The following is a 25745-nucleotide window of genomic DNA, read 5'->3' as shown; positions in this document are numbered from 1 at the left end:
CGGAATGCATCCATTGGAATGTAAAATATGAAATAATAATCTTTTGAAACGGTACTTTTGAAAAAAACAAATGAGAAGAACAAAAGAGACAGCAAGAACGCGCGCGGTTTTTTCGTTGCCACTTGCTTTTTGGAATTTGACCAGTTAAGTGTAATTGATTTTTCGGTTAAACCAATTTTAATCGTTTTATTTGTTTATAGTTCTTGAAAAACAAACCTTTGTGCTTTTGTGTGCCAAGTAAGTATAGTGCGGTGATAAGTGGAAATAATAAATAAAAAATAATAATTCTTAACGAGGTAAAATAGCCATAACCAAATAAAAGTGCATTTAATTTTTTTAACCAAACAAAAATAATTGGGTGTGTGTTTAATAAACAGCGTGCTTTAAAAATAATTCTTATTCGGCCACTGTTTTTACCTATGCACAGTGTTTGTACATACAGTGCTCTAAAATCATACAAAAAAAGTAAAACACAATTTGTTTGGCTCCTTTTTTAATTTTAGTGTTATCTATTAATAGCCTCCATATTTAAAAAATCAATTATGAGTTGTGTTTTAAATATGGAGGATTTTTGTTTTTGTTAAAATATTAAGAGCTGTCAGTGGCAAGCTTAAATTATTTTATATGTTATTAATAAATAACATTTTAATGTTTAAATAAAGCAGTTTTATGATAGAAAAAAGGGTGTCCGATTATGCGTGGGGTTCACTGTACCTGCAGTGTGCCGAATAAGAATTTTTCACAACATTATACTAACTTATTATTGTTTTTATTTTTTCCATGACCTCATGGACGGAACAACAACATCAACAACTGTAAGTACTCAGTTGAGCTAAGGAAATGGTAAGGAAATTCCAAAAAATACTAGATTTAGCGGATGAATTCCGATGAACGCCTTTAGCCGCGGCCCAAAGAATAAAATATTTGATCTTTGGCTGTGTTTGTGCAGAAGCTGTGTGCCAGTAACAAATTATAAATGAAAGGAAACCCCCAAAAACCAATGGAAAACTGCCTGTAGGAGTTGCGGCAATACATATCGCCATGACAACAGCAACTTTAAAGCTTGCGACCCAGGTCGGCTCAACATTTTGTAAAATTTTAAAATTGGCGCCAATTGATGCTTGCTGCTTGTCAACAAACCCAGCTGATCGAGAGTAAGACCATGCTACATGCATTGCGGATGAACTCCGAAAACTTCGGTCACACTAAAAGAATGCGATTTTTCGACTAGTGAAACTGTTAGCCGAACTGAGTACTAGGCTATAATCTTTACAGATGTGTATATATGTATTTGCACAATGTGCGAGCGCGCTCAGAGTGAAGAGATATAAATAATATATATAAAGAGCATTTCGACTGAAATCCATGTTTTAATACATAAACAAAAACAAAGGCTGGAAATCTCTCCTTTACTGACTAGAATTAAAATACCATTTCACGGGATGCAGAGGCCATAGGACTATGTAAAAAGAACGTCCAAAATCGGTATAGAAAGCCCGTGGCGTCCAAGTGAGTTTTATTTTTGATCAAAAAATATAAAAATCAACAATAACACAGGCCGACAAAATGTGACATGGGTCGATGTCCAGGCCTGCCACCATTTTATTTCGAAAAATTTGGCTTTTCTAAGCATAAGTTGCCACTAGGCCTATAGTCCATCAGCTCTGGTATTTGCGGTATCTTTAATTTAAGAAAATCACAAATTTTCTTCGTCTTTTGGGATATATCTTCAAGAGTGGTCAACCAATTTTGGTAATCTTTTCGGAATTAAATAGTTACACGTCTCTTTTATTCGGTCGTTTTGGAAAATGAAATCTAACTGAACCACAAGAGATGGTGGGCGCATTAAAAATTTCAAAGTCACAGCAAAGTTTAAAAATCTTCATATGTGAACAGCGTTTAAAAATTAAATAAAAATATTTTCTTCTACGATGCATTTTTGATCCAAAGACACCTTATGTCCTTAATTTTTAGGACACTCATCAGGCTTTTGTGAATTGTTTTGGAATTTTTAAAATTGTTTTTCTTCCTTCCTTCACAGTGATGCTTCACAAACAGTGCCCAAATCAGGATGTGGGTGGGGTATGGATTGGGTGAGGTGTCCAGTCCCGCGGAACCGCCGCTAGGCATTACTTCACGGGACTGGAGGGAGGTCAATCATCCATTAACTGGAGTTCTGGCCCTTTTTCGGTGTCGGAGCTCCTTCATGATGATGGCGGCCGTTTTTGCCGCCGCTTTCCATGCAGCCTCGCTCGATAGCATGCGCTTCACCAGTGTGTCTGGCGAAAGATCCGTGATGTCATCTTTAAGGCCGCGCGTTTGTCTGCTGAAGAGTGGGCACCTGAAGAAGGAGTGCTCAGTGTCTTCTATTTCCCCGTCCTTGCAGTACTCGCAGAAGGGGTCATCCGCATGCCCGAACCGATTGAGGTAAGCTTTGAAGCAACCATGCCCAGTGAGCACTTGGCTTAGGTAAAAATCCACCTGGCCGTGTTTCCTGCGAGTCCATGCGTCTATGCTTGGGATGAGCCTCCGAGTCCAGCGGCCTGTGCTGGCACTATCCCACCTTCGTTGCCAGCTCTCGATGATTCGGCATCGCTGTCCACGTGCGACGGCGTTTCCGGTTTGTCTCTCGTCAGCTTGTAGGTCTATTGGTATCATACCGGATAACACCAGTGCCGCTTCCTCTGACACTGTGCAGAAGCAACTGGATACCCTGAGGGCGCATAGCCTATAGCTGCGTCTGCACTCTTTGCCGTACGACTCCATTTAATAGCTGGTGCCCAAATGCTCGATCCGTAGAGTATCACCGAGGATACTACACTTGCTATGAGGTTCTTGCTTCGCTGTCTCGGCCCTGTCGTGTTTGCCATCATTCTGCTAATGGCATCTGTGGTTCTTGCAGCTTTTTCTCCGAAGTGTAATAATGATGGACGTTGATGCACTACGAGCAGAACAAACAAGTGGCCCAACGATTAGAGGTGGAGAAAAAATCGATGGGAAAATCGATAGATCGATGTATGATGATATTTTACAAACATCGATGTTCCATCGAAAAAACATCGATGTTTTTTTGAAGTAAAAATCAAATTTTGTTACTTTTCCGAGCTGGTCAGAGATATTTGTTAAATTAAAACAAAATGCATATATGCCGGGTTGATATGGAGCGTCCCATATACATATGAACACATGCATTCCGAATATAAATGGAAAACTAATTTCTAAAGCGTGCACTGTACAGGCACGACCAAGGAAAACTGCAAGCCCTCATCTCCGAAACGGAAACGGAAACGGGAAGGCTACACTGTTTGCCAGCAATTCAAAAGATCTGAGGATAAGGCCATTGAGTAAAACTCTAGATTAGCGGACTCACCGCGGAAATTCGCGAAAAAAGTATCCTCGATGGACCGCGATTTCTTAAGAACTCTCATCTTTCAAAAGAAATCGCTGAGGATAAGGCCATTGAGTAATACTCTAGATTAGCGGACTCACCCCGGAAATTCGCGAAAAAAGTATCCTCGATGGACCGCGATTTCTTAAGAACTCTCTTCTTTCAAAAGAAATCGCTGTCCAAGGGGGATTATATTAAATTCTTAAGAAATCGCGGTCCATCGAGGATACTTTTTTCGCGAATTTCCGGGGTGAGTCCGCTAATCTAGAATATTACCGGCCATTGCAATCTGCAGTTTTTGGGGAAAATCATTGAACACATCAGGGAACATAATAAATATGATAAAACGTCTCAAGCCAGCGAATTTGTCGAGCCCATACTCTTCAAATTCAAAACGGACAAAAGTAATCAATTATTTTTTCTTTCTTAATGGCCCAGTTTGTAAAAATTTATTTTTATTTAAAAACATCGATGTTTTTCGTTCCGGTCTGTCTCCTGCTCTTGGTAGTAATCTTTTAGCTAAAATTTAAATACCCTCTGCAAAGGTATATTTATGTTCATGTTTATATGAGTAAAAACAATTGCCAATATACGCCAAGCGAATAAAAATGCCCATTTTTAGTCAAAAACATCGAAAAACATCGATGTTTTTTGACAAAAACATCGAAAACATCGATGTTCCCAAAAATCGATATTTCTCCACCTCTACCAACGATACCAAGCACGTGCTTGTTACGCGCGGGACCCTTTATCAATTAGGGCAAAAATGCGAGTTCGCGAAAAAAATACATGAAACAAATACTACAAATACTACAACTAAGATTGAAGCAAATGAGATAAAATTTTAGTTTTTAATACGGGGAATAGATGTTGAAGTGCCAATTAAATGATAAAGATTGTTATAATTTTTACATAGAACACGAAAGGGCTCATGCAGAGTAAAATTTGATGTACATCGAGGCAAATTAAGAGGGTAATAATTTCGTGTTAGTCTAACGGGAACATTAAAAGTTAAACGGTTTACCAGTTCTACGGAATCAATATCACCTCTTATAAGATTTTGCATAAAAATAGTAACAAGCATTATTCTACGGTTTTCAAGTGTAGGTAAATTAAGCAATAGTAATCTACTCTGGTAGGAAGGTAGCCTTACGTTTTGATCCCAGTTCAAACTACGAAGGGCAAAAAGAAGAATTTTTTTTTGCACCGACTCAATACGGTCGATGTGCACTTGATATTGTGGACTTTAAACTGAAGAACAATATTCCAAAATAGGACGGACAAGGGAGGTAAATAATAATCTGGTTGTATAAGGGTCATCAAATTCCTTTGACCAACGCTTTATAAACCCAAAAACACTCATAGCTTTATTGACAGTGGCCATTATGTGGCAATCAAATTTAAGTTTTGGGTCGAGAAGAACGTCTAAATCGTTAATTGAATATATACGGTCAAGTGGTGTATTTTGAAGAGAATAACTAATAAACGTAGGAGTACCCCTATAAAAAGTCATAACGTTGCATTTAAGGCAGTTCAGATTTAAAAGGTTGTACTCACACCATCCCTGAAAACAATCAATATCTGACTGTAAGTTAAAACCGGACCCTACATCTTTATATGACATACAAAGCTTAACATCGTCAGCGTACATTAGTACACGAGAATGAGCTACGATAGAGGGATGATCGTTAATAAACAAAGTAAACAGCAAAGGGCCTAAATGACTACCTTGAGGAACTTCAGATGCCACGTTGATCATTTTAGAAACAGCGCTCTTAAATATAACCCTCTGAGTCCTACCATTCAAGTAACTTGAAATCCAAGTTAATAGATTACATGGAAACCCCAGCTGATCTAATTTGAATAAAAGTAGAGAGTCGTTAACAGAGTCAAAGGCCTTACTAAAATCTGTATATATTACGTCAGTCTGCATTTTATTGTTAAATCCATTTATTACAATAGATGACAATTCAAGTAGGTTGGTGGTAGTCGATCTTCGCTTAACGAAACCATGCTGACACGGTGATATTAGCGAGGAACATAAATGTGGGAAATGAGATGTGATGATACGTTCAAAGGCTTTTGGAATTGGCGACAATTTAGAAATACCTCTATAATTCTGGGCATCTGCCTTCGCACCCTTCTTGTGAAGTAAAATAATAAAGGAGTCCTTCCAGATAGTTGGAAAAACTGATGATGAAATAGACAAATGAAAGAATTAAAAAATACGTTTACAAATGGTTGAAGCACAAAACTTAAGCACACACCCAGGGAGTCCATCTGGACCGGTAGAACACGTTGGCGTTGTTGTTGCTTAATCCTTTAAGAGAGAAATTTTGGTAATTACAGGGCTAAAAATACAATTTGCCCTATTTAAGGGGTTAGGATAGATAGAATTTGACCAAGCAGCCGAACTATAAGTAGTTTGGAAAAATTCGGCAAATAAATCCACAATTTCAGAATCCGACGATACTGTTTTTGAGTTTAAACGTACCGATGCAAGCAATGCCAAAGACTTACGCTTGGCATTAACAAAGTTATAAACTGCTTCGGATCATTTGAAAATCCGAATTTGCATTTATTTAAATACATAGAATAGCAATGACTGTTGAGAACATTAAAATCTGAACGAGCCACCACATATTTCCAAAAATCAGACGGCTTACCCTATTTTTTGTACTTTTTATAAGTGTTAAGTTTAAGATTTAAGATTTATAAGTCTTTGAAGCACATTGTTAAACCAAGGAGGCCTGTTTAGCTTTGGAGGAAGCCTGTCAGGAACGCATTCGTCAAGAAGTGTTTAAAACGCTATAGAAAAGTTCAATTGCACTTTCAATATCCATGCAATTGAACAAGTCAGTTCAATTATATTGCGAAATCATGTAATTCAATTTATTAAAGTCACATTTTTGAAAGTATCTCATTTTAGTTGGAGAAAATAAAGGAGAGGTTGTATCAAGGTAAAGGAGGCAAAGTGTCAATTCCATAGTTGGTTGGTATCGTTCTTCTGCTACCACAAGAGCGTCAATTATAGATACTGTGACTTCAGACTGATCTGAAACAAACACAAGATTTAATTGTCTATTTAATGAATTTCGTATAAAGCTAACTTGCTGTAACGATAATTCTAAAAGGCCATCCACAAAATCATGGGTGGATAAAGGTAAAGCGACAAGTGAGTCAGAAGGGGGAGACCAAAATATATCAGGGAGATTAAAGTCACCCAAAACAATGAAAAGATCCCTATTGGAAAGAAAGGATAAAATAGATTTAATAGAAGATAAATGTTGCTCATAAATTATAAGGTCAGAGCCAGGTGGAATATACGAACATGAAATAAAGATAGACAAGGATTGGAGGGTAACTTTCACACCAACAAATTCAATGTCACAAGGGACATGAGAGTGAATTCTCTCAGAATTTAGGGTAGAAGTAACAGCAATTAGAACGCCGCCCCCCCTACGGGAAAGCCGATCGGTTCTGTAGGTATTAAAATTATTTGACAGAACTTCAGAGTCGGTTATCTCTGTTCCGCAAGGAATCAAAGGCTCGAATGACCAAAATGACAGGGGTTCCTGTAATAAGGAAAACAACCTTCACGTTTGAGTTCTGTATAAAAACTGATTTTATTTCATTAAGTCTTTGCTTACGTAGCTAACATGAAATTCTTATAATATACTTATCAATGGTCTACGCAGAGACCACATCTATTTGCCTGAGCGGGAGCCTTATCAACGGCCTCCTGCAATGCGACCCTTTTCTGCAGTGTGAGAACTATATTTATGGTCAGGCTCAAGTGGCCTGTACTTAAGATTACAAGTGTTAGCACTGCACCCTTGTAGGGTTTGAGTTACAGATCGTTATTTACGGCTCTAGATCAATTTACATATTGACATGTACTGAACTCGTAAAATATTAGATTTATTATAAAAAGTGTTCTTCTTGAACATTCTGCCAAGGGCGGCAAGATGCGGTGTAGAGGTTATCAATTACATAAATTCTTTTCGTTAACAATGCAAATATAAAATTAGTGGACTGTATATTTAATTCGATATATTGTATCTGCTTTTTAACTTATATGTTTAAACACCTTGCAACGGTCTTGGATTTTATTATCAAATTTATAAAATCTTTATATATTAAATCTTTAATTTTAACATGATTCCTTTTCATGTACTCTTTTTCATTCTTCAACCGTTTAATATTTACTGTATAAATTAAACAGACCTAGCTTTAATGGGCACCAAATCATTCTTAAATAGAACCTACTTTGCTTCACAAATTTGTAATTATATAACTTGGCCCGAAAGTATGCGTTGCAAATCCTAACTGTCATAGGACTTCCATTTATTAATTCTAAGTCTATTGACTCTTCTTCTACTAAATGAACGGTTGTAAGAACGTCATTTACTTCAAGTAACACGGATGGTGAACTAAAAACAACCTCACCTTCAAAGTGAGGTCCTGCCGGCGGAATATTACGGCAGTGTATTTCTTTATCCTCTATTTCTTTAGAAATCGTTAAGCTACCTAACTCTTTCTCTTTTAATGGACTCGATAATACAGTTTGTGAATCTATTTGATTTGATTCTAAACTATTCTCTTTTTGTTTGAATTCATTACAACAAATTAATTCATCGAGATAATTTGAAAACTGTTTCTCTGGCAGGGTAAGAAACTCCTCTTCCCTAACAACCCAAAGACAACATCCTTCACGGCGGAATCTTTCCTCTATGGCCGTTACTATATTTTGAACATCGAATTCCAATTCATCAATAATGCGTTCAAATTCTCTGCGTTCAAAATAACATCTAGCTTTTTCCACCACATTAAACAAATTTTTAGCTAAATAGTTAATCTTATATCCTCTTATGTTAAGAGAATCCTTGCAGCCACCCAAATTATTCATTGTCTCATCGAGATATCTGTTTAATTCCTTGACTTTCTCTAAGAAAGCCACCTTTCCACGAAAATAACTAATATCGGACATCGACATCGTGCTTTTTACAACTATATCAGTTACTAATATCGAACTTATCTGTTGATCACGTTGACTTAGCCCATTGATGACGATAGCGTTTTTTCAAAGATGTTGTCGACGGCTTTCTTGTAGCGACGATTTTGGCGACGACTTCCCTTGGTGTCCAGGTCCTGCGGTCAGCCAGCAAGTCTTCTTCCTTCCAAAATGAAATTAAGTTATGGTGCCGAGATCGTCCTCTCGGTAGCTTGATGTATTATATTTATCCCAGTTTCGGGATGTTAAAATGCAATATTGCATCTGCAGGCTATTTGCCCAATGGTGTATATTTTCCCATAATCCAAATTAATGGAGTTGAACGCTTAATTGCGATTCAATTCAAGGCCCTTTTACAATATTTACATTTATATTGCAGGCTCTTGTTAACCATAGTCAATGCTAATGGTAATATTATTATTTATTGAGCACTTTTTCTTTAATAATAATATTTTTATTTAGTCGGATTTTTCAATTTTATGCTTTATAGCTTCTTGGCTTTATAGCATTTGTAGGCACTTTTCACCCTTATTTTTCCAAATTTTTGGATTTTGCGCAATTTTCTCTTGTGGATTTTTTTTCCAATACAAGAGTATTTCATTTGCAATTAGGCACTTTTTGCAAATGTTATTTTGTGGGCACTTTTTTTTTTAATGCACTTTTCACAAAATTTTATATTTTTTATATCCGCTGTTTTGGCCACGGACACGCCTTTCCAACTTATTGGTTTTAATATATATGAATCACTATATTTTTCTATATATTAATCTGATGTTAAGGCCTCGGAAACGCCCTACCGACTTTAGCAACCTTTAGCTGTTAAAAACAGAATCTTTAAGGTGCTTAAAAACAAAAAAGACTCTTTTACTTGTATTTTTGCTTTTATTTTGTTCAACACTTTTGTCTCTTACCTCTTGTCGGGTCACGCAGCCGCAGCAGCTAATTAACTTGTAAATCCGTACTCTTATATCAATTGCATCACGAAAGGCATCTCTCTCTATTTATCTCTCCCATTTGTTGTATGCTTGCATTTTGGGCCCAGCATTCGGCTGGCTGGCCCTTCGTAAATTCAGTATGAATTCTGATCTCGCCATAAAACGCATTCTCGTCTCGCCTGCTGTACTCTTTCGATAATAAATTGTTAACAAGCATAAACCAACCCAATTTTCTTATTTTCGTTTGCATTAACTAATAAAAAAGCTTATTAGTTCAACATTGGTGACCCCGACGTGATTCGTACAAAAACAATATTAAGTGCAAATCACATAAATAAGTCTATTTATTGACTTTTCGTTGTTGCGGCTGCGGTGCATTGGCGGAGCCAGAAATCATTTGTCGAAAAAATAAAGCCTTGAATGCAGTGAGCGCTATAAATAAATAGCATTTTTGTGTTGCCGAAATTTGCATTAAAATTAGTTATATATTGGAGCGTACATAGCCAATTAACGGGCCGTTATTTCTTCGTTTGCTTTGCGCTCATCTTCCCGCTGAAACCGAATTTCGGGCATTTCGTCTGCTTGTGCCGTTGTTGTTGTTGTAGCCATGCCTACGGGAATTGCTGGAGATGCTACCGCTGATGAAAACAGGGTGATATTTTTAAAGCGCAAGGCAACTGCTTTATTTAATAGAGTGGAGCGTTTAGTGGATTCCCTTTCAAGTGCGGCGTTAACTTCATGCGACGAATCCGGGCTCCACGTGAGGTTGGAGCTGATTGATGAGCTTCAAGGAACATTTAAAAAGGTTCTTGGTGAGCTCGAAGAATTGGATTTCGAGGAAATTGAAAGTGATTTGAGTGAAAAATTTGATGACATTCTCGTACTTTTGAAGTCATCTGTTCGATCCGAAATTTCAAAGCGCGCCTCACAGCTCCTTTCGCACTCAACTCTTGCTGACGGCATCACTCCCGGAGCTTTCGGCCTCCAGCAGCGTCAGCCTCGACATAGGGCAACATTACTGCCTCCACTTGAGCTTCCAAAATTCGCTGGAGGTTATGCAAATTGGTCTGATTTTTATTCTATGTTTACCACTATCATAGATAGTCACCCTGATCTCACCAACATAGAAAAGCTGCAGCATCTACGATCATGCCTGAGGGATACTGCGTTGGAAACTATTCGCTCGCTGGAAATTTCGGACGGCAACTACGCAATTGCTTTGGATTTACTGCAAAATAGATTTGATAATCGTCGTTTGGTTTTTCAGGCACACATTACTGAGATCCTGGGAATAAAGGCGGTGCAGAGTGGTTCCGTTTCGACACTTCGGGAGCTGTCGGATAAATTCAACGCTCATATCCGCGCTCTTAAGGGGCTGGGCACGACGGAACAAATTGCAGGATGCATCATCGTCCAAATCCTGTTCCAAAAATTGGATCCGGCAAGTCAGGCCAAGTGGGAAGAGCGTTTAGAGGACCCTGCCTTCGTCAACTTAATTCCTACTTGGGAGTCAATGGCATCATTTCTGGAGCAGCGGTGCAGGACGTTGGAGACGATGGATTTTGCCATGGCAAACTATGCGCCGGGCATTCAGGTGGGAAGTAACAGAATACCCAATACGCGTAGATCAGCATTTGTTGCCTCGAATTCGAACCCTTGGATCTGTATATTCTGTAATGATGCAGGTCACTCCATTTCTTATTGCCAGAATTTTAAAGCCCTGTCTCCTACGAATAGGCTTCAAGAAGCAAAACGGCTCTGTCTTTGCATAAATTGTCTTAAGGTTGGTCATCAAGTTAGGCAGTGCAATTCCAGTAATTGTCGTGCATGCGGATCGAAGCATCACACCCTGCTTCACATGGGAAACTTAGCTTCCCTTTCTTCACAAGAAGGAGCACCTCTTCAAGAAGCAATTCCGTCTGCATCACCATCTGCACTGCCTTCCACCTCGACTGCTCTCATTGCACAGGATTTTAGTAATGATATTGTGCTCTTAGCAACGGCAAGCGTATTAGTAAAAAACCGCTCCGGAGTTTTCGTTCCCTGTCGAGTTCTACTCGACTCTGGCTCCCAGCTGCATCTAATAACGTCCCGATTCGCAAGCCAGCTTCAAGTAAAGAAGTTAAAATCTTTAGCATCTGTTACTGGAATAGGAGATTCCAGTTTTGTGACGGATGGTCATTCGGTTAATATTACGGTTCGGTCCCGAACTTCCGATTACTCAGCCAACATTACCGCGGTGATTGCTCCGAACATCACAGAGCGGCAGCCTAGCTTCAATGTCGACATCGGCAATTGGAAAATACCTAAAAATATTCAGTTAGCGGACCCCAGTTTTTATACTCCCCAGCGGGTGGACCTTTTAATCGGAGCCAGCCTCTTTTACGAGATGTTATGCGTTGGCCAAATTAAGCTTCCACATGGATTACCCCTACTTCAAAAGACTCGTCTGGGTTGGGTTGTTTCTGGAGGTTATGGCCTCTCCAATGGCTCGTCCTTATTGTCGTCTCAAGAGTTACCCCTCGCTAGCAGGGAGAATAGTTTCGATCGGTTAGATGATCTTCTTCGACGATTTTGGGAAGTGGAAAGCTGCGCCGAGCCAATCATACGCGCTACTAAGGAAGAATTGGACTGTGAAGCACATTTCGTAAGACACGTTGTTCGTTTGCCAGCTGGGGATTATTCTGTTCGTTTACCTGCCAAGCTCAATCTAGACCTCTTGGGAGAGTCCTACCAGCAAGCTTATCGAAGATTCTTGTCCCTAGAGAGAAAGCTAAATCGTCAGCCAGCCTTGAAGGCTCAATATGGAGCATTCATAAAGGAATACCTCGATCTAGGACATATGTCATCAGTGTCTGCCTCTGACAGCGGGTTGTGCCGATACTTCTTGCCTCATCATTGCGTCATAAAGGAAGATAGCTCCACCACAAAGCTCCGCGTAGTTTTTGATGGATCGGCGGCCAGCTCCTCAGGGTATTCTCTCAACGATGTTCTTATGGCAGGCCCTGTAATTCAGCATAAGCTGTTCCAGATTCTTCTTCGGTTTCGTTCACACCCGGTAGCAATCACAGGAGACATCTGCAAAATGTACCGCTGTGTTAGGGTTCAGCCTGAGGACAGCTATTTGCAATGCATTTTGTGGAGGGATTCCCCCCAGGATCAATTGCGGGTGTTTAAGCTAGACACCGTTACCTATGGCACGAAGCCAGCATCATTTCTGGCTGTGCGAGCTATGCATCAGCTGTCAGCAGACGAGCATACAGCGTTTCCGCTTGGGGCTGAGGTCATTCGTCGCGATTTTTATGTGGATGATTTGATATCTGGAGCCAAATCCAAGGAAGAAGCAATCATCATTATGGATCAAACATCAAAACTTCTAGCCAAGGGAAAATTTAAGCTTAGAAAGTGGTGCTCGAATGTGTCAGCTGTTTTGGAGGGAGTTGCAGACAAGGATAAGGAGTCTTATTTGAAGTTTGATGATGGAACTGATTTTGCAAAAACCCTAGGTCTCGCTTGGGATCCAGTTTCTGACCAATTACTGTTTTCCTTTTCGGTCTTACAGTCAGCATCAAGACCTTGCAGGCGATCTGTCCTGTCTGCAATAGCGCGATTTTACGATCCCCTCGGGTTGGTTGGACCTGTGATCACAAAATCGAAAATATTCCTTCAACAACTGTGCAAGGAGAAGTTATCTTGGGATGAAAGCCTCCCGGAGTCACAGAATACGGAATGGAGTGCTATATGCACGAGTTTTGGGCAAATTAAGCATGCGTCATTTCCTCGGCTGGTTCTTTCTCCAAACTCTGAGAGTGAGATTCATGGATTTTGTGATGCCAGTATAGAAGCATATGGTGCCTGTGTCTACATCGTTTGCAACGGCCGATCTCAATTGCTTTGCTCAAAGTCAAGGGTAGCCCCCTTAAAAACACTCACTGTGCCCAAGCTGGAGCTTTGTGGGGCTGAACTCCTGTCTAGACTCATCGCGGAAGTTGCTGGGACTAAGGCATTTGAGGGAAAGTTATACTGCTGGAGCGACTCTGCTGTTGCGCTTTCATGGATCCGAGACGAGCCCTCCAGGTTCAACATTTTTGTAGCGAACCGAGTAGCTGCCATTCAAGAGCTAACTGAGTCAGTAGAGTGGCGATATGTTCCAACTTCTTTAAATCCAGCTGACATTCTCTCCCGAGGTGCTTTTCCTGCTGAGCTTAATGACTCTCCTTTGTGGGCGCATGGACCAAAATTCCTTTGTGGCCCCAAAGCTGACTGGCCGGCCCCAATCATTGCTGAAAGACCAACGCTTGAGGTTCGCCGAAAGATTTTACTAATAAAATCTCCATACGAAGACATAGTGGCTAATTCAAAATTTGCCAATTCCTTCGCCGCCCTTCAAAGAGTTTTCGGATACGTCTACAAGTTTAGTAATCGCATCCGTCGCCCTACGCTCACGGTGTCTGACCTTCAAGGCGGTACTCGGCTGTTGCTTCGTCTGGTCCAGCGCTCACATTTATGGGACGACATCAAATCGTTGCAGTCAAAGGGATTGGTGCACCCATCCAGCTCTATCGCATCTCTTTCGCCATTTGTTGATCAATTTGGGATTCTTAGAGTGGACGGCCGGCTAAAGAATTCTTCGCTGGATTTTAATGGGCGCCATCCAATTATTTTACCACGGAGTCATTCGGTCACTGCTGCCATTATTACTCACTTTCACGAAAGCAATCTGCACACTGGACCACGGGCGCTACTCGGCATAATTCGATCCCAATATTGGCCTATTGGGGGGAGGAAGACGGTGATGAAGGCAGTAAACAAATGTATTAGATGCTATCGAATGAAGCCTCGACTAGTGGAGCATATAATGGCGGATCTTCCAAAGGAACGACTCGATGGATCTCATGCATTCGAAGTCACTGGCATTGACTTTTGCGGACCATTTCTCTACAAGTCAGAAGTGCGAAGTAAGCCTCCAGTAAAATGCTACGTTTGTGTCTTCATTTGTTTCGCCACAAAAGCTATTCATTTGGAGTTGATTAAGGATCTCTCTACAGTGTCATTTCTACATGGCCTTAAACGATTTATATGCACTAGAAGAAAGCCACGGCAGATTTGGTCTGATAATGCAACAAACTTTGTCGGCGCTCGCAATGAATTGCTCGAACTAAGGCGCCTATTCCTCAGCAATGATCATCAGAAAGCTACATTGGACTTTTGCCTGGCGGAGGCCATTGATTGGTGTTTCATTCCTCCTAGGTCGCCTCACTTTGGCGGTCTTTGGGAAGCGGCTGTGAAGATCGCTAAGCATCATTTTTACCGCGTTGTTGGCACTGCTGTTTTAGCCTTTGAGGAGTTGCGGACCTTGGTGTGTCACATTTCGGCGGTTGTTAATTCTCGACCATTAGTCTCGATTTCAGAAAACCCCGCTGATCTGGATGTGTTAACCCCAGCACATTTTTTGAATGGTGGTCCGCCTTCATCTTTCGTCGAGCCAGATGTGACCAGTCTCAACTTCAATCGCTTGGATGGATGGCAACGCGTGGCCTACTTGCAGCAGATCTTTTGGTCCCGATGGAAGGAAGAATACCTAACACTTCTGCAGCAGCGCTCCAAGTGGCGCACCCCCAAACCGGGCCTGGTTGTCGATGACTTAGTTCTGGTCAAGGACGAAAACTTGCCTCCCATGAAGTGGCCCCTCGCCAGAGTGATTGAGCTGCTGTTCGGTGGAGATGGCGTTGCTCGAGTTGCCGTTCTGAAGACAGCGTCAGGAGTGACAAAGCGAGCAGTGAACAAGCTATGTCTGCTGCCCCTTAAGGATGATGTTGAAACCCAGGCTTCCAACGGGGGGAGTATGTCGGGTCACGCAGCCGCAGCAGCTAATTAACTTGTAAATCCGTACTCTTATATCAATTGCATCACGAAAGGCATCTCTCTCTATTTATCTCTCCCATTTGTTGTATGCTTGCATTTTGGGCCCAGCATTCGGCTGGCTGGCCCTTCGTAAATTCAGTATGAATTCTGATCTCGCCATAAAACGCATTCTCGTCTCGCCTGCTGTACTCTTTCGATAATAAATTGTTAACAAGCATAAACCAACCCAATTTTCTTATTTTCGTTTGCATTAACTAATAAAAAAGCTTATTAGTTCAACACCTCTGGTGGGGGAAAACAATCGTGTGAATCTGTTTGCAACCTGTAGCTGCAAGTGTCTAGCACTTGACAGAATCTTTAAGGTGCAGAATATCTCTGAGTCTCTTACCACTGGTGGGGGAAAACTGCAGACTAGTCTGGCCAATTGTTCCGCAAGGAATCAAAGGCTCGAATGACCAAAATGACAGGGGTTCCTGTAATAAGGAAAACAACCTTCACGTTTGAGTTCTGTATAAAAACTGATTTTATTTCATTAAGTCTTTGCTTACGTAGCTAACATGAAATTCTTATAATATACTTATCTATGGTCTACGCAGAGACCACATCTATTTGCCTGAGCGGGAGCCTTATCAACGGCCTCCTGCAATGCGACCCTTTTCTGCAGTGTGAAAACTATATTTATGGTCAGGCTCAAGTGGCCTGTACTTAAGATTACAAGTGTTAGCACTGCACCCTTGTAGGGTTTGAGTTACAGATCGTTATTTACGGCTCTAGATCAATTTACATATTGACATGTACTGAACTCGTAAAATATTAGATTTATTATAAAAAGTGTTCTTCTTGAACATTCTGCCAAGGGCGGCAAGATGCGGTGTAGAGGTTATCAATTACATAAATTCTTTTCGTTAACAATGCAAATATAAAATTAGTGGACTGTATATTTAATTCGATATATTGTATCTGCTTTTTAACTTATATGTTTAAACACCTTGCAACGGTCTTGGATTTTATTATCAAATTTATAAAATCTTTATATATTAAATCTTTAATTTTAACATGATACCTTTTCATGTACTCTTTTTCATTCTTCAACCGTTTAATATTTACTGTATAAATTAAACAGACCTAGCTTTAATGGGCACCAAATCATTCTTAAATAGAACCTACTTTGCTTCACAAATTTGTAATTATATAACTTGGCCCGAAAGTATGCGTTGCAAATCCTAACTGTCATAGGACTTCCATTTATTAATTCTAAGTCTATTGACTCTTCTTCTACTAAATGAACGGTTGTAAGAACGTCATTTACTTCAAGTAACACGGATGGTGAACTAAAAACAACCTCACCTTCAAAGTGAGGTCCTGCCGGCGGAATATTACGGCAGTGTATTTCTTTATCCTCTATTTCTTTAGAAATCGTTAAGCTACCTAACTCTTTCTCTTTTAATGGACTCGATAATACAGTTTGTGAATCTATTTGATTTGATTCTAAACTATTCTCTTTTTGTTTGAATTCATTACAACAAATTAATTCATCGAGATAATTTGAAAACTGTTTCTCTGGCAGGGTAAGAAACTCCTCTTCCCTAACAACCCAAAGACAACATCCTTCACGGCGGAATCTTTCCTCTATGGCCGTTACTATATTTTGAACATCGAATTCCAATTCATCAATAATGCGTTCAAATTCTCTGCGTTCAAAATAACATCTAGCTTTTTCCACCACATTAAACAAATTTTTAGCTAAATAGTTAATCTTATATCCTCTTATGTTAAGAGAATCCTTGCAGCCACCCAAATTATTCATTGTCTCATCGAGATATCTGTTTAATTCCTTGACTTTCTCTAAGAAAGCCACCTTTCCACGAAAATAACTAATATCGGACATCGACATCGTGCTTTTTACAACTATATCAGTTACTAATATCGAACTTATCTGTTGATCACGTTGACTTAGCCCATTGATGACGATAGCGTTTTTTCAAAGATGTTGTCGACGGCTTTCTTGTAGCGACGATTTTGGCGACGACTTCCCTTGGTGTCCAGGTCCTGCGGTCAGCCAGCAAGTCTTCTTCCTTCCAAAATGAAATTAAGTTATGGTGCCGAGATCGTCCTCTCGGTAGCTTGATGTATTATATTTATCCCAGTTTCGGGATGTTAAAATGCAATATTGCATCTGCAGGCTATTTGCCCAATGGTGTATATTTTCCCATAATCCAAATTAATGGAGTTGAACGCTTAATTGCGATTCAATTCAAGGCCCTTTTACAATATTTACATTTATATTGCAGGCTCTTGTTAACCATAGTCAATGCTAATGGTAATATTATTATTTATTGAGCACTTTTTCTTTAATAATAATATTTTTATTTAGTCGGATTTTTCAATTTTATGCTTTATAGCTTCTTGGCTTTATAGCATTTGTAGGCACTTTTCACCCTTATTTTTCCAAATTTTTGGATTTTGCGCAATTTTCTCTTGTGGATTTTTTTTCCAATACAAGAGTATTTCATTTGCAATTAGGCACTTTTTGCAAATGTTATTTTGTGGGCACTTTTTTTTTTTAATGCACTTTTCACAAAATTTTATATTTTTTATATCCGCTGTTTTGGCCACGGACACGCCTTTCCAACTTATTGGTTTTAATATATATGAATCACTATATTTTTCTATATATTAATCTGATGTTAAGGCCTCGGAAACGCCCTACCGACTTTAGCAACCTTTAGCTGTTAAAAACAGAATCTTTAAGGGGTTATATACCTTTTTTGAGCGAAAAAATTAAGGGAACTTTGGATTTTTTTTTTGGTGTGTAGCAATTATTTTATGACAGTGAAGTTATTATTTATTGATAGTACATGTTTTTATCGAAACAACAAGCCTTTGTTCTTGAAAAAATATGAATAATTTACGAAGTTATGGCAATTCTTTCGGAACCCTTTTTTTTTTATAGTGGCTTGCGGTGACCACGATGGAAGTCCAGCAGGTCAACTGATATCAAAAAACCAAAAATTTTTAGTTAGTATAGTGTTATATCCAGTTCGTGAACGATTACTTTTAAGAATATTTTCTTTTTTCTGCATACAGTAACAATTTTTCCAAAAAGTTGATTTTTCAAGTTCTAAAAATTTTATTAAAAAATTCTGATCTGCGAAATTAAAATTGGCGCATAAAAACTGAATCGTTCACGAACTCGGCACAATCATTACGAATAATTTAAAAAAAAATTGAAGAAGATCGATCAAATAGTTCTTGCGCAATCGTGGTCACGGCGAAGGCACTTTTGGAAAAACACGACTTTGAGATAATCGCATTCAAAGTTTTACGTTGACGTTGCAACTATTGAAGTCGAGCGCGACAAAACGCTGTTTTCCTATCGAACTATTATTCGGATCTGTATGAAAATTTGGGAAGATGTTCTCTAGGGAATATACTTTAAGATTCAGCAAAAAAAAAAATTTCGTTTTTTTGAAAAAAAAAAAGGTATATAACCCCTTAAGGTGCTTAAAAACAAAAAAGACTCTTTTACTTGTATTTTTGCTTTTATTTTGTTCAACACTTTTGTCTCTTACCTCTGGTGGGGGAAAACAATCGTGTGAATCTGTTTGCAACCTGTAGCTGCAAGTGTCTAGCACTTGACAGAATCTTTAAGGTGCAGAATATCTCTGAGTCTCTTACCACTGGTGGGGGAAAACTGCAGACTAGTCTGGCCAATTGTTCCGCAAGGAATCAAAGGCTCGAATGACCAAAATGACAGGGGTTCCTGTAATAAGGAAAACAACCTTCACGTTTGAGTTCTGTATAAAAACTTATTTTATTTCATTAAGTCTTTGCTTACGTAGCTAACATGAAATTCTTATAATATACTTATCTATGGTCTACGCAGAGACCACATCTATTTGCCTGAGCGGGAGCCTTATCAACGGCCTCCTGCAATGCGACCCTTTTCTGCAGTGTGAGAACTATATTTATGGTCAGGCTCAAGTGGCCTGTACTTAAGATTACAAGTGTTAGCACTGCACCCTTGTAGGGTTTGAGTTACATATCGTTATTTACGGCTCTAGATCAATTTGCATATTGACATGTACTGAACTCGTAAAATATTAGATTTATTATAAAAAGTGTTCTTCTTGAACAAGTTGTTTAGCTGAGTAACGGGTATCTAATAGTCGAGGAAAAACAGTTTTGAGAGTGTGGGGTGTCCCAACTTTCAGACCTCTCCTTATGTGGTTTTATACTTCACTAAGTTGCAAACTTTTTCCCTAAATTATTATACCCCAATGTGAGGGTTAAAAGAAACAAATCGAATAATAAGACACTGCGGTTTAGTTCAAAGTTTTCACGCGTCTTCTAAATTTGCAAATATATGTTTTTTTTATTAGAAGTTTTACTTTACGAGTAACGGGTATAAAAGTGGTGGCATTGAACACTCACAGAATTTGATAATAGTTGGGTTATTATTAATTTTCCGTCATTAACTGTAACATTTGAACTGACCAAAACAATATTTTTTTTTGTAAATTTCAGATTCGAAAGCTTATTTTGGAGATGATTCACAGATTGCCTATAACAGAAAGCTTAAGGCAACATGTAAAGTCAATAATAACTATGATGCTCAAAATTCTGAAAACTGACAATGAAGAAAATGTTCTTGTGAGTCTTCGCATTATTATTGAACTGCATAAACATTTTCGCCCATCGTTTAACCCGGAAGTAAGTAAAGTATTATTGTGTTTTAAAGCCTTTGTAAACATTAAATATTTTTTTTTGGCCTGCCCTGTAAAGTGGATTAATATGGATTATTGGTTTTTGCGATTTCAGTTCAGTCTGAAGCACTATATAGACACATACAAAACAAAACATGTATTTGTTAGGAAACTTTTCTAAAATCATATTGCCTTTGGAAAAATACTGCACCAGTCTAGAAATTATAATTTGCGTGCAATTTAATTCTAACTTAAAATTTTTGATAAGCCTGCTGCTTGTATATTATTAAAAATTCTATAAAAAAATCAAGTAACTTTGCGATTTTTTCTATAAAAACTGGTTGGATGGATTTAATTCAAACCAATTGTATATTATAAAGTGTCGGTGGTAAATCGATTGCTGGAACACTATTAAAAAAAAGCGTTTTGCAGTGACCACTGTATCTCCTCCAAAAATTATCGGATTTCCATTCTGCTTTTACATTTAGCTTAAGAAAAAAAAAACCGTCCCCTGGGGAGCGCGATTTTTAATTTTTTATTTTTAAGAATTTTTTTCGATAGTTCAAAGTCAAAAATGCGTTTTTCACTTAAAAAATATCACTTTCAGCTTAAAAATAAAATTTTTAAAGTTAAAAAGTAAAAAAAAAAACCCTTCATAGGAAGCGGGTATTTTTTTATGCAGGAAAAATATGCTACAAATTGAAAACGATCGGTTGAGCCTTTTAGAAATGCCGATATTTTTTTTTTGCTAGACCCTACTTCTCCTTTAAATTAAAGCTTACAATTTTTGTGAACACGGAATACATTCGACGGCCCACACAAAAATGTACACAACAATATTAAGCTTAAAATTACTAAAAGTAAATTATTTGCGCCAACACAAGCCAAAGGAAATACACAATAGAAAGACAAAATCACTCAGAATAATAGTGCAAAACATAAGTAAACACTTACATGTGTGTGTGGGCCTACTAAGCACTGGATCCTCCTGCAGTTCCATTCAGCGCCTATTTGGCAGTGAATCACTGCTAAAAACTCCTAGGAGCTCATCACTGCCAGAAACAGGCGCTTTTTTAACATCTGTTCAGCACCATTTTTCATCGCCTAATTCATCGCCCAATTCGGCGCCTTTTCGACGCTATTTTAACGCCTAAATATCACTCAAAATCATCAGCAAAGAGAGACATTTTCATCACCTATTCAATGCCTGTTTTAATCACCTATTCACTGCCCATTTTCATTAAAAATATATTGAATTTCATCGCCCTTATCAAAAGGTTTATTTCTTTTCAATTAATTTTTACTACATCATTTTTGGTAAATTATTTTTATACTTTTAAATTAAGTTAATTGATTTTTACAAACTACGGTGCCTTGGTGCCTTCGGTACGTTTAACATGGGTTCCGGAGTCTTGGCTCCCTTTTCGCGCATGGCGATTTTTCACACATCTCCGCATCCTCTCCTGAGGCTCTGCAGGCTCCACCTGACCAATGAATTTGAAAAAAATATATATTTTTGTAATATTATATAATGTCAGTATGGACGGCAGCCCATGTAGTGACGAAGCGCACCAGGAGAGTGTGCAAAGGCGACTCTATATATAGCCGCAGAATTGAAAATCTGCTGTGATGGTCCGATCATAATGAGTGATACACCAATCGAAAGGTATCCCAAAAACTAACGGGATTGCATACCAAGACTTTAAGAAAATCAATTGGCTTGGGAGAGAGAGCGGTAAAAGTGAAAATGTGAAAATTTCGAAATTTGGAGCTGTTGGGGCCGGTGGGGATAAATGCCCCTCGCAATGTTTTAGTTGTGTTTCTATTAAAAATACCCGTCGAATAAAAGGTCATACGATAAAATCCGACGCTCCGTTCAGAAGTTATAGCCAAGATAGAAGATTTTCTTCTTCTTCCCAAAATGAAAGTTTAATTCTGTTTGTCAGTTTGTCCCAAAACGTTGGTTTAAACTCCTGGAAATTTTATATGGTATAAGAAACGCTCTCTTAGTGAACGGTCCGAATTTTTGTTCATTTTTTATGTCCCAAACAACATCCGTTCGATTCGCGAGTGCATAGTGATTGTTTTGTGTTTAAATTAACTAAATTAGTTTGCACGCCCAGTCTCTGTGCAGTGTTTGTTGTTATTGTTTTATCTTATTGCATTCTCCTTTTCTACCAAACGCTGTTTGGAGCGGTAAGAATCCCGCACTCCCGCATAAAACGTTGTTGGCACAGCTTAAACTTACGCTCCCCCGCTTACTCACTCCCGCTCACTCTCTCCCGCTCTCTTACTCTCGTGGCTTTTTTCTCTTTGCACTATGGTTCGGAATATCGCGATAATGGCTGTCTGTTGTTCGAAGAAATGCAAGTCGTTGATTTTGGCTGGACAACAGAGTATTCCGTGTCATTCGTGCGATAGTATTTTTCATGCAAAATGCCTTGTCTATTCGGGCCTGGTTCGTGATGCAATCGACATGAGAAGTGGCTTGCGCTACTATTGTGAAGAATGTGTTGCTTATGAAACCGAGACAATCTCTATAACACGGCTCACTAAAAGCACTGTGACGGAATTAATTCGTAACAGCCGTAGAAATACGGAGCTGCTTGTGGCGATTGAGTCGCAGCTCACTAGCCGTATGCTATCTGAGGCCGATTCTCCTAAGCGTAAAAAGATCGCGAGAACGTGCGATTTTGCCGCATGAGACACCTGAAAAAAATACAGAGATGAGTCCAACGCCGCATGTTGACTTAAGGTTTGGAGTACCGACTGGAACTGGTATTGCAGCCATAAATGCTGTCACATTCGTGGTATCTAAAACAGTGATTTTGAGATATTCCAGCGAAAACCGGTTATACGATCAGCTAATTGTCCAAGCTTTATGACATAATAGTTTTCTTTTGGAATTTCTAACGGGACTTTCCAACACTGGAATGCAAAGTGCGAGAAAGTGCTTACTTACTTTCAATTTGTCAACAGTGCAGTGCAAGAAGTGAATTTAAAAAATTCTAATAAATTATAAAGCACGGTTTAACCCCATTTGTATATAATGGATATTGTTCATAACGGTATATATTTTGTTTATACATTTACATGAATTAATAACTTGTGCTGTGTTTTGCGAAAATACGTGGTAAAGTGTGCGTCCTATTTAGTTTGTAAATTTTGTGGATTAGAATGTTTTGGCTTAGTACTCAACCCAACAAAAAGTCGTCCAAAACAAAAAACTTCATATGAAAAACAACGTCGGTTGAGTACTAGCCTTAAGGGTAGATAAAATTTGACCAAGCAGCCGAAATATAAGTAGTTTGGAAAAAATGGGCAAATAAATCAGCAATTTCAGAATCCGACGATGCTGTTTTTGAAAATTCGAATTTACATCGATTTAAATACATGGAACAGCCATGACTATTGAGAACATTAAAATCTGAACGAGCCACAACATATTTCGCAAAATCAGATGGCTTACCCGATTTTTTATACTTTTTATAAGTGTTGGATTTAAGATTTTTAAGTCTTTTTAATTTAATTTATTTTGGTTTTATCCCAGTGCTACAGGCTAAGTGAAGCCTTTTAGTTATGGCACCAGTCACTACGGGTACAATATTTTTACATTACATTTACATTTTGTCTTACTTACTAACATTATAAAATCTTAAAAACAAAAAAACATAAGAAAAAACATTTTTATTACAATTAACAAAAAGAAAAATAATTATAGATAAAATTAAAGTTAAAATTAGAGTGTGCCTTGAAGGTGGGAAAATAATTCAGTTTTGAATTTTGTATAATTTTTAATGTTTTTTTATATTATTTGGAAGATTGTTCCAGTGGCGAACAGTTTGGATAAAGAAATGCTTTTCTGCCAATCCAAGTTTTAATCGTTTGGAAATAATATTATTTGTTCTAGCAGATACTGACATTTGCAAGAGTTCAGTTAGGTACTGTGGTTCCTTCCTGAAAATCAACTTATGTAAAAATAAAAGAGTTCTAAACTTAATCCAGGACTCAAAACTTAGCTTGAAAATCTTTGAGGAGTAAGCTGTTACATGCGCTGCGCGATCCAAGTTAAAAATATATCGCGCTATTGAGTTAAACGCAAGTTTCAGCTTACGCAAACTTGCTGCGTCAGAGGATGCAAAAATTTCAAGTCCATAAAATAGAGTTGGTATAATGCAAGCTTTAGCTACTAACATTCTTATGTTCTGAGGTATAAGATTCTGGGTTACAAAAAGCTGCCTGAGCATAGCATAGGTTTTCCCAGTGGCCTTAGTAATATGGATATCCCATGTCAACGTGGTGTTAAATTCTATGCCAAGATTTGTGGCCCTTTCGACATAATTAACAGCTACGTTGTTAACATTGACTTTTGGAAGCAAAATTGGGCTTATATTTTGTTTTACTGGGATTTAGATGCAGCCCGATCGCCTTCGCCCAATTACTTATTTTTTGGATTTCATTGTTGCTAATTCTAATATATTCATTAATTTGGCCTTAGGGACGACTTACATAAAGCTGGACATTATCTGCATAAAGTGTACATCACAGTCAGACAAACATTTAGGAAGATCATTTATGTATAAGGAGAAGAGCAATGGGCCTACAATTGACCTTTGTGGGACCCCCTGTGCTAGGGGCAAGAGATCAGATCTCAGATTTCCCGAGACGACTGCCTGCAATCTGTTTGTAAGGTAGGTTTGGAGAAGCTTTCTTGCACTTGGAGAAAAACTATACAGCGTTCGCAGTTTGGTACAAAGAATCACATGGTCAATAGAGTCAAAAGCTTTGCTAAAGTCAAGAAGGGTTAATAGTGTCACTTTACTTTCGTCAATCTGCTGGCGTATGTCTTTAGAAATCTTCAAGATGGCAGTAGTACAGCTTCTATTCTTTATGAACCCAGATTGCTTGTTGCTGAGGAAAGAGTTATTTTCCAGGTATGACTGAATTTGCTGGGCATCTAGGCGTTCAAATGATTTGGACAGAAATGGGAGTATTGAGATGGGACGAAATTCATTTTTAGGTTTAGAAATCGGGAGTATCTTAGCCCTTGTGATAAATTAACTTTGGTACCAATATTTTTATGAATTTGGGGCTGATGTTGTCCAGACCTTCTGCATTGGATTTAACACTTAGTAAACATTCAAGAACATCACTTGGACGAACACACATAAAGCTAAAGATATTATCACAGATGGTTGTCGAATTCAGGTACATATTTTGACGAGGACTGGAAAAATTGACGCGAGCAAACTTTTCATTGAGAGCATCCACATCTAGGTCTGACTTAGCAGCCTGAGTTTGTTTGCCTATCCCCATACCTCTAAGCTCCTTCCAAACTTGACCAGACGTATATGCATTTCCAAATTTATGGTTATAAAAACTTCGTTTGGAGACTACTATCTTTCTCGTGACATCAGTTCTGATCTGTTTAAAAATATTGTACAAATGGTCAGTTCGATATCGTTTCCAGCGCTTATAGGCTGCGTCCCGCAATCGAATTAGACCCTTTATTTCTAAGGTAAACCAAGGCTGGTCTACTGGCTTTAGAATTTTAGTTCTAGCTGGGACACACTTCTCAAATAGTTGTCTAACATTATCAGGATACATTAGTACACGAGAATTTGTTATGATAGAGGGAGGATCGTTAAGAAACAAAGTGAACAGCAAAGGGCCCAGATGACTATCCTGGGGCACTCCACGTCACGAATCATGTGGATCATTTTTGAAACAGCGTTCTTAAATATAACCCTCTGAGTCCTCCCATTCAAATAACTTGAAATCCAAGTTAAAAGATTACATGGAAACCCAAGTCTAGTTTGAATAAAAAAACAGAGTGG

The 25745-nt window shown here is 38.6% G+C and overlaps 1 protein-coding gene and 1 long non-coding RNA gene across 2 annotated transcripts; both read left to right on the top strand.

Annotated features, from left to right (window-relative positions):
• Positions 1-446: 446 nt before the first annotated feature.
• LOC138912394 (uncharacterized) lies at positions 447-20218 on the top strand. Its single transcript, XR_011417923.1, has 3 exons — positions 447-1509; positions 19730-19915; positions 19988-20218. It is a non-coding gene; the product is annotated as an uncharacterized lncRNA (long non-coding RNA).
• LOC123003032 (uncharacterized) lies at positions 10610-15423 on the top strand. Its single transcript, XM_044394158.2, has 2 exons — positions 10610-10931; positions 14737-15423. The coding sequence occupies exons 1-2, from the start codon at positions 10739-10741 to the stop codon at positions 15213-15215; spliced, it is 672 nt and encodes a 223-aa protein (XP_044250093.2). The 5' UTR covers positions 10610-10738; the 3' UTR covers positions 15216-15423.
• Positions 20219-25745: the final 5527 nt, after the last annotated feature.

The sequence above is a fragment of the Drosophila takahashii genome, chromosome 2R (genome assembly GCF_030179915.1).
Source record: "Drosophila takahashii strain IR98-3 E-12201 chromosome 2R, DtakHiC1v2, whole genome shotgun sequence".
In the NCBI taxonomy this organism is placed as follows: Eukaryota; Metazoa; Arthropoda; class Insecta; order Diptera; family Drosophilidae; genus Drosophila; species Drosophila takahashii.
Note: the sequence above shows the minus strand (reverse complement) of the source record. Positions and strands in the feature narration are given on the sequence as shown.

Bases quoted from the DNA above. Each gene is read 5' to 3' on its own strand.
- LOC123003032 (XM_044394158.2), top strand. From the start codon at position 10,739: ATGCATCATCGTCCAAATCCTGTTCCAAAAATTGGATCCGGCAAGTCA. The intron at 10,932-14,736 runs GTGGGAAGTAAC...CTCGACCATTAG, and splicing joins ACTATGCGCCGGGCATTCAG to TCTCGATTTCAGAAAACCCC.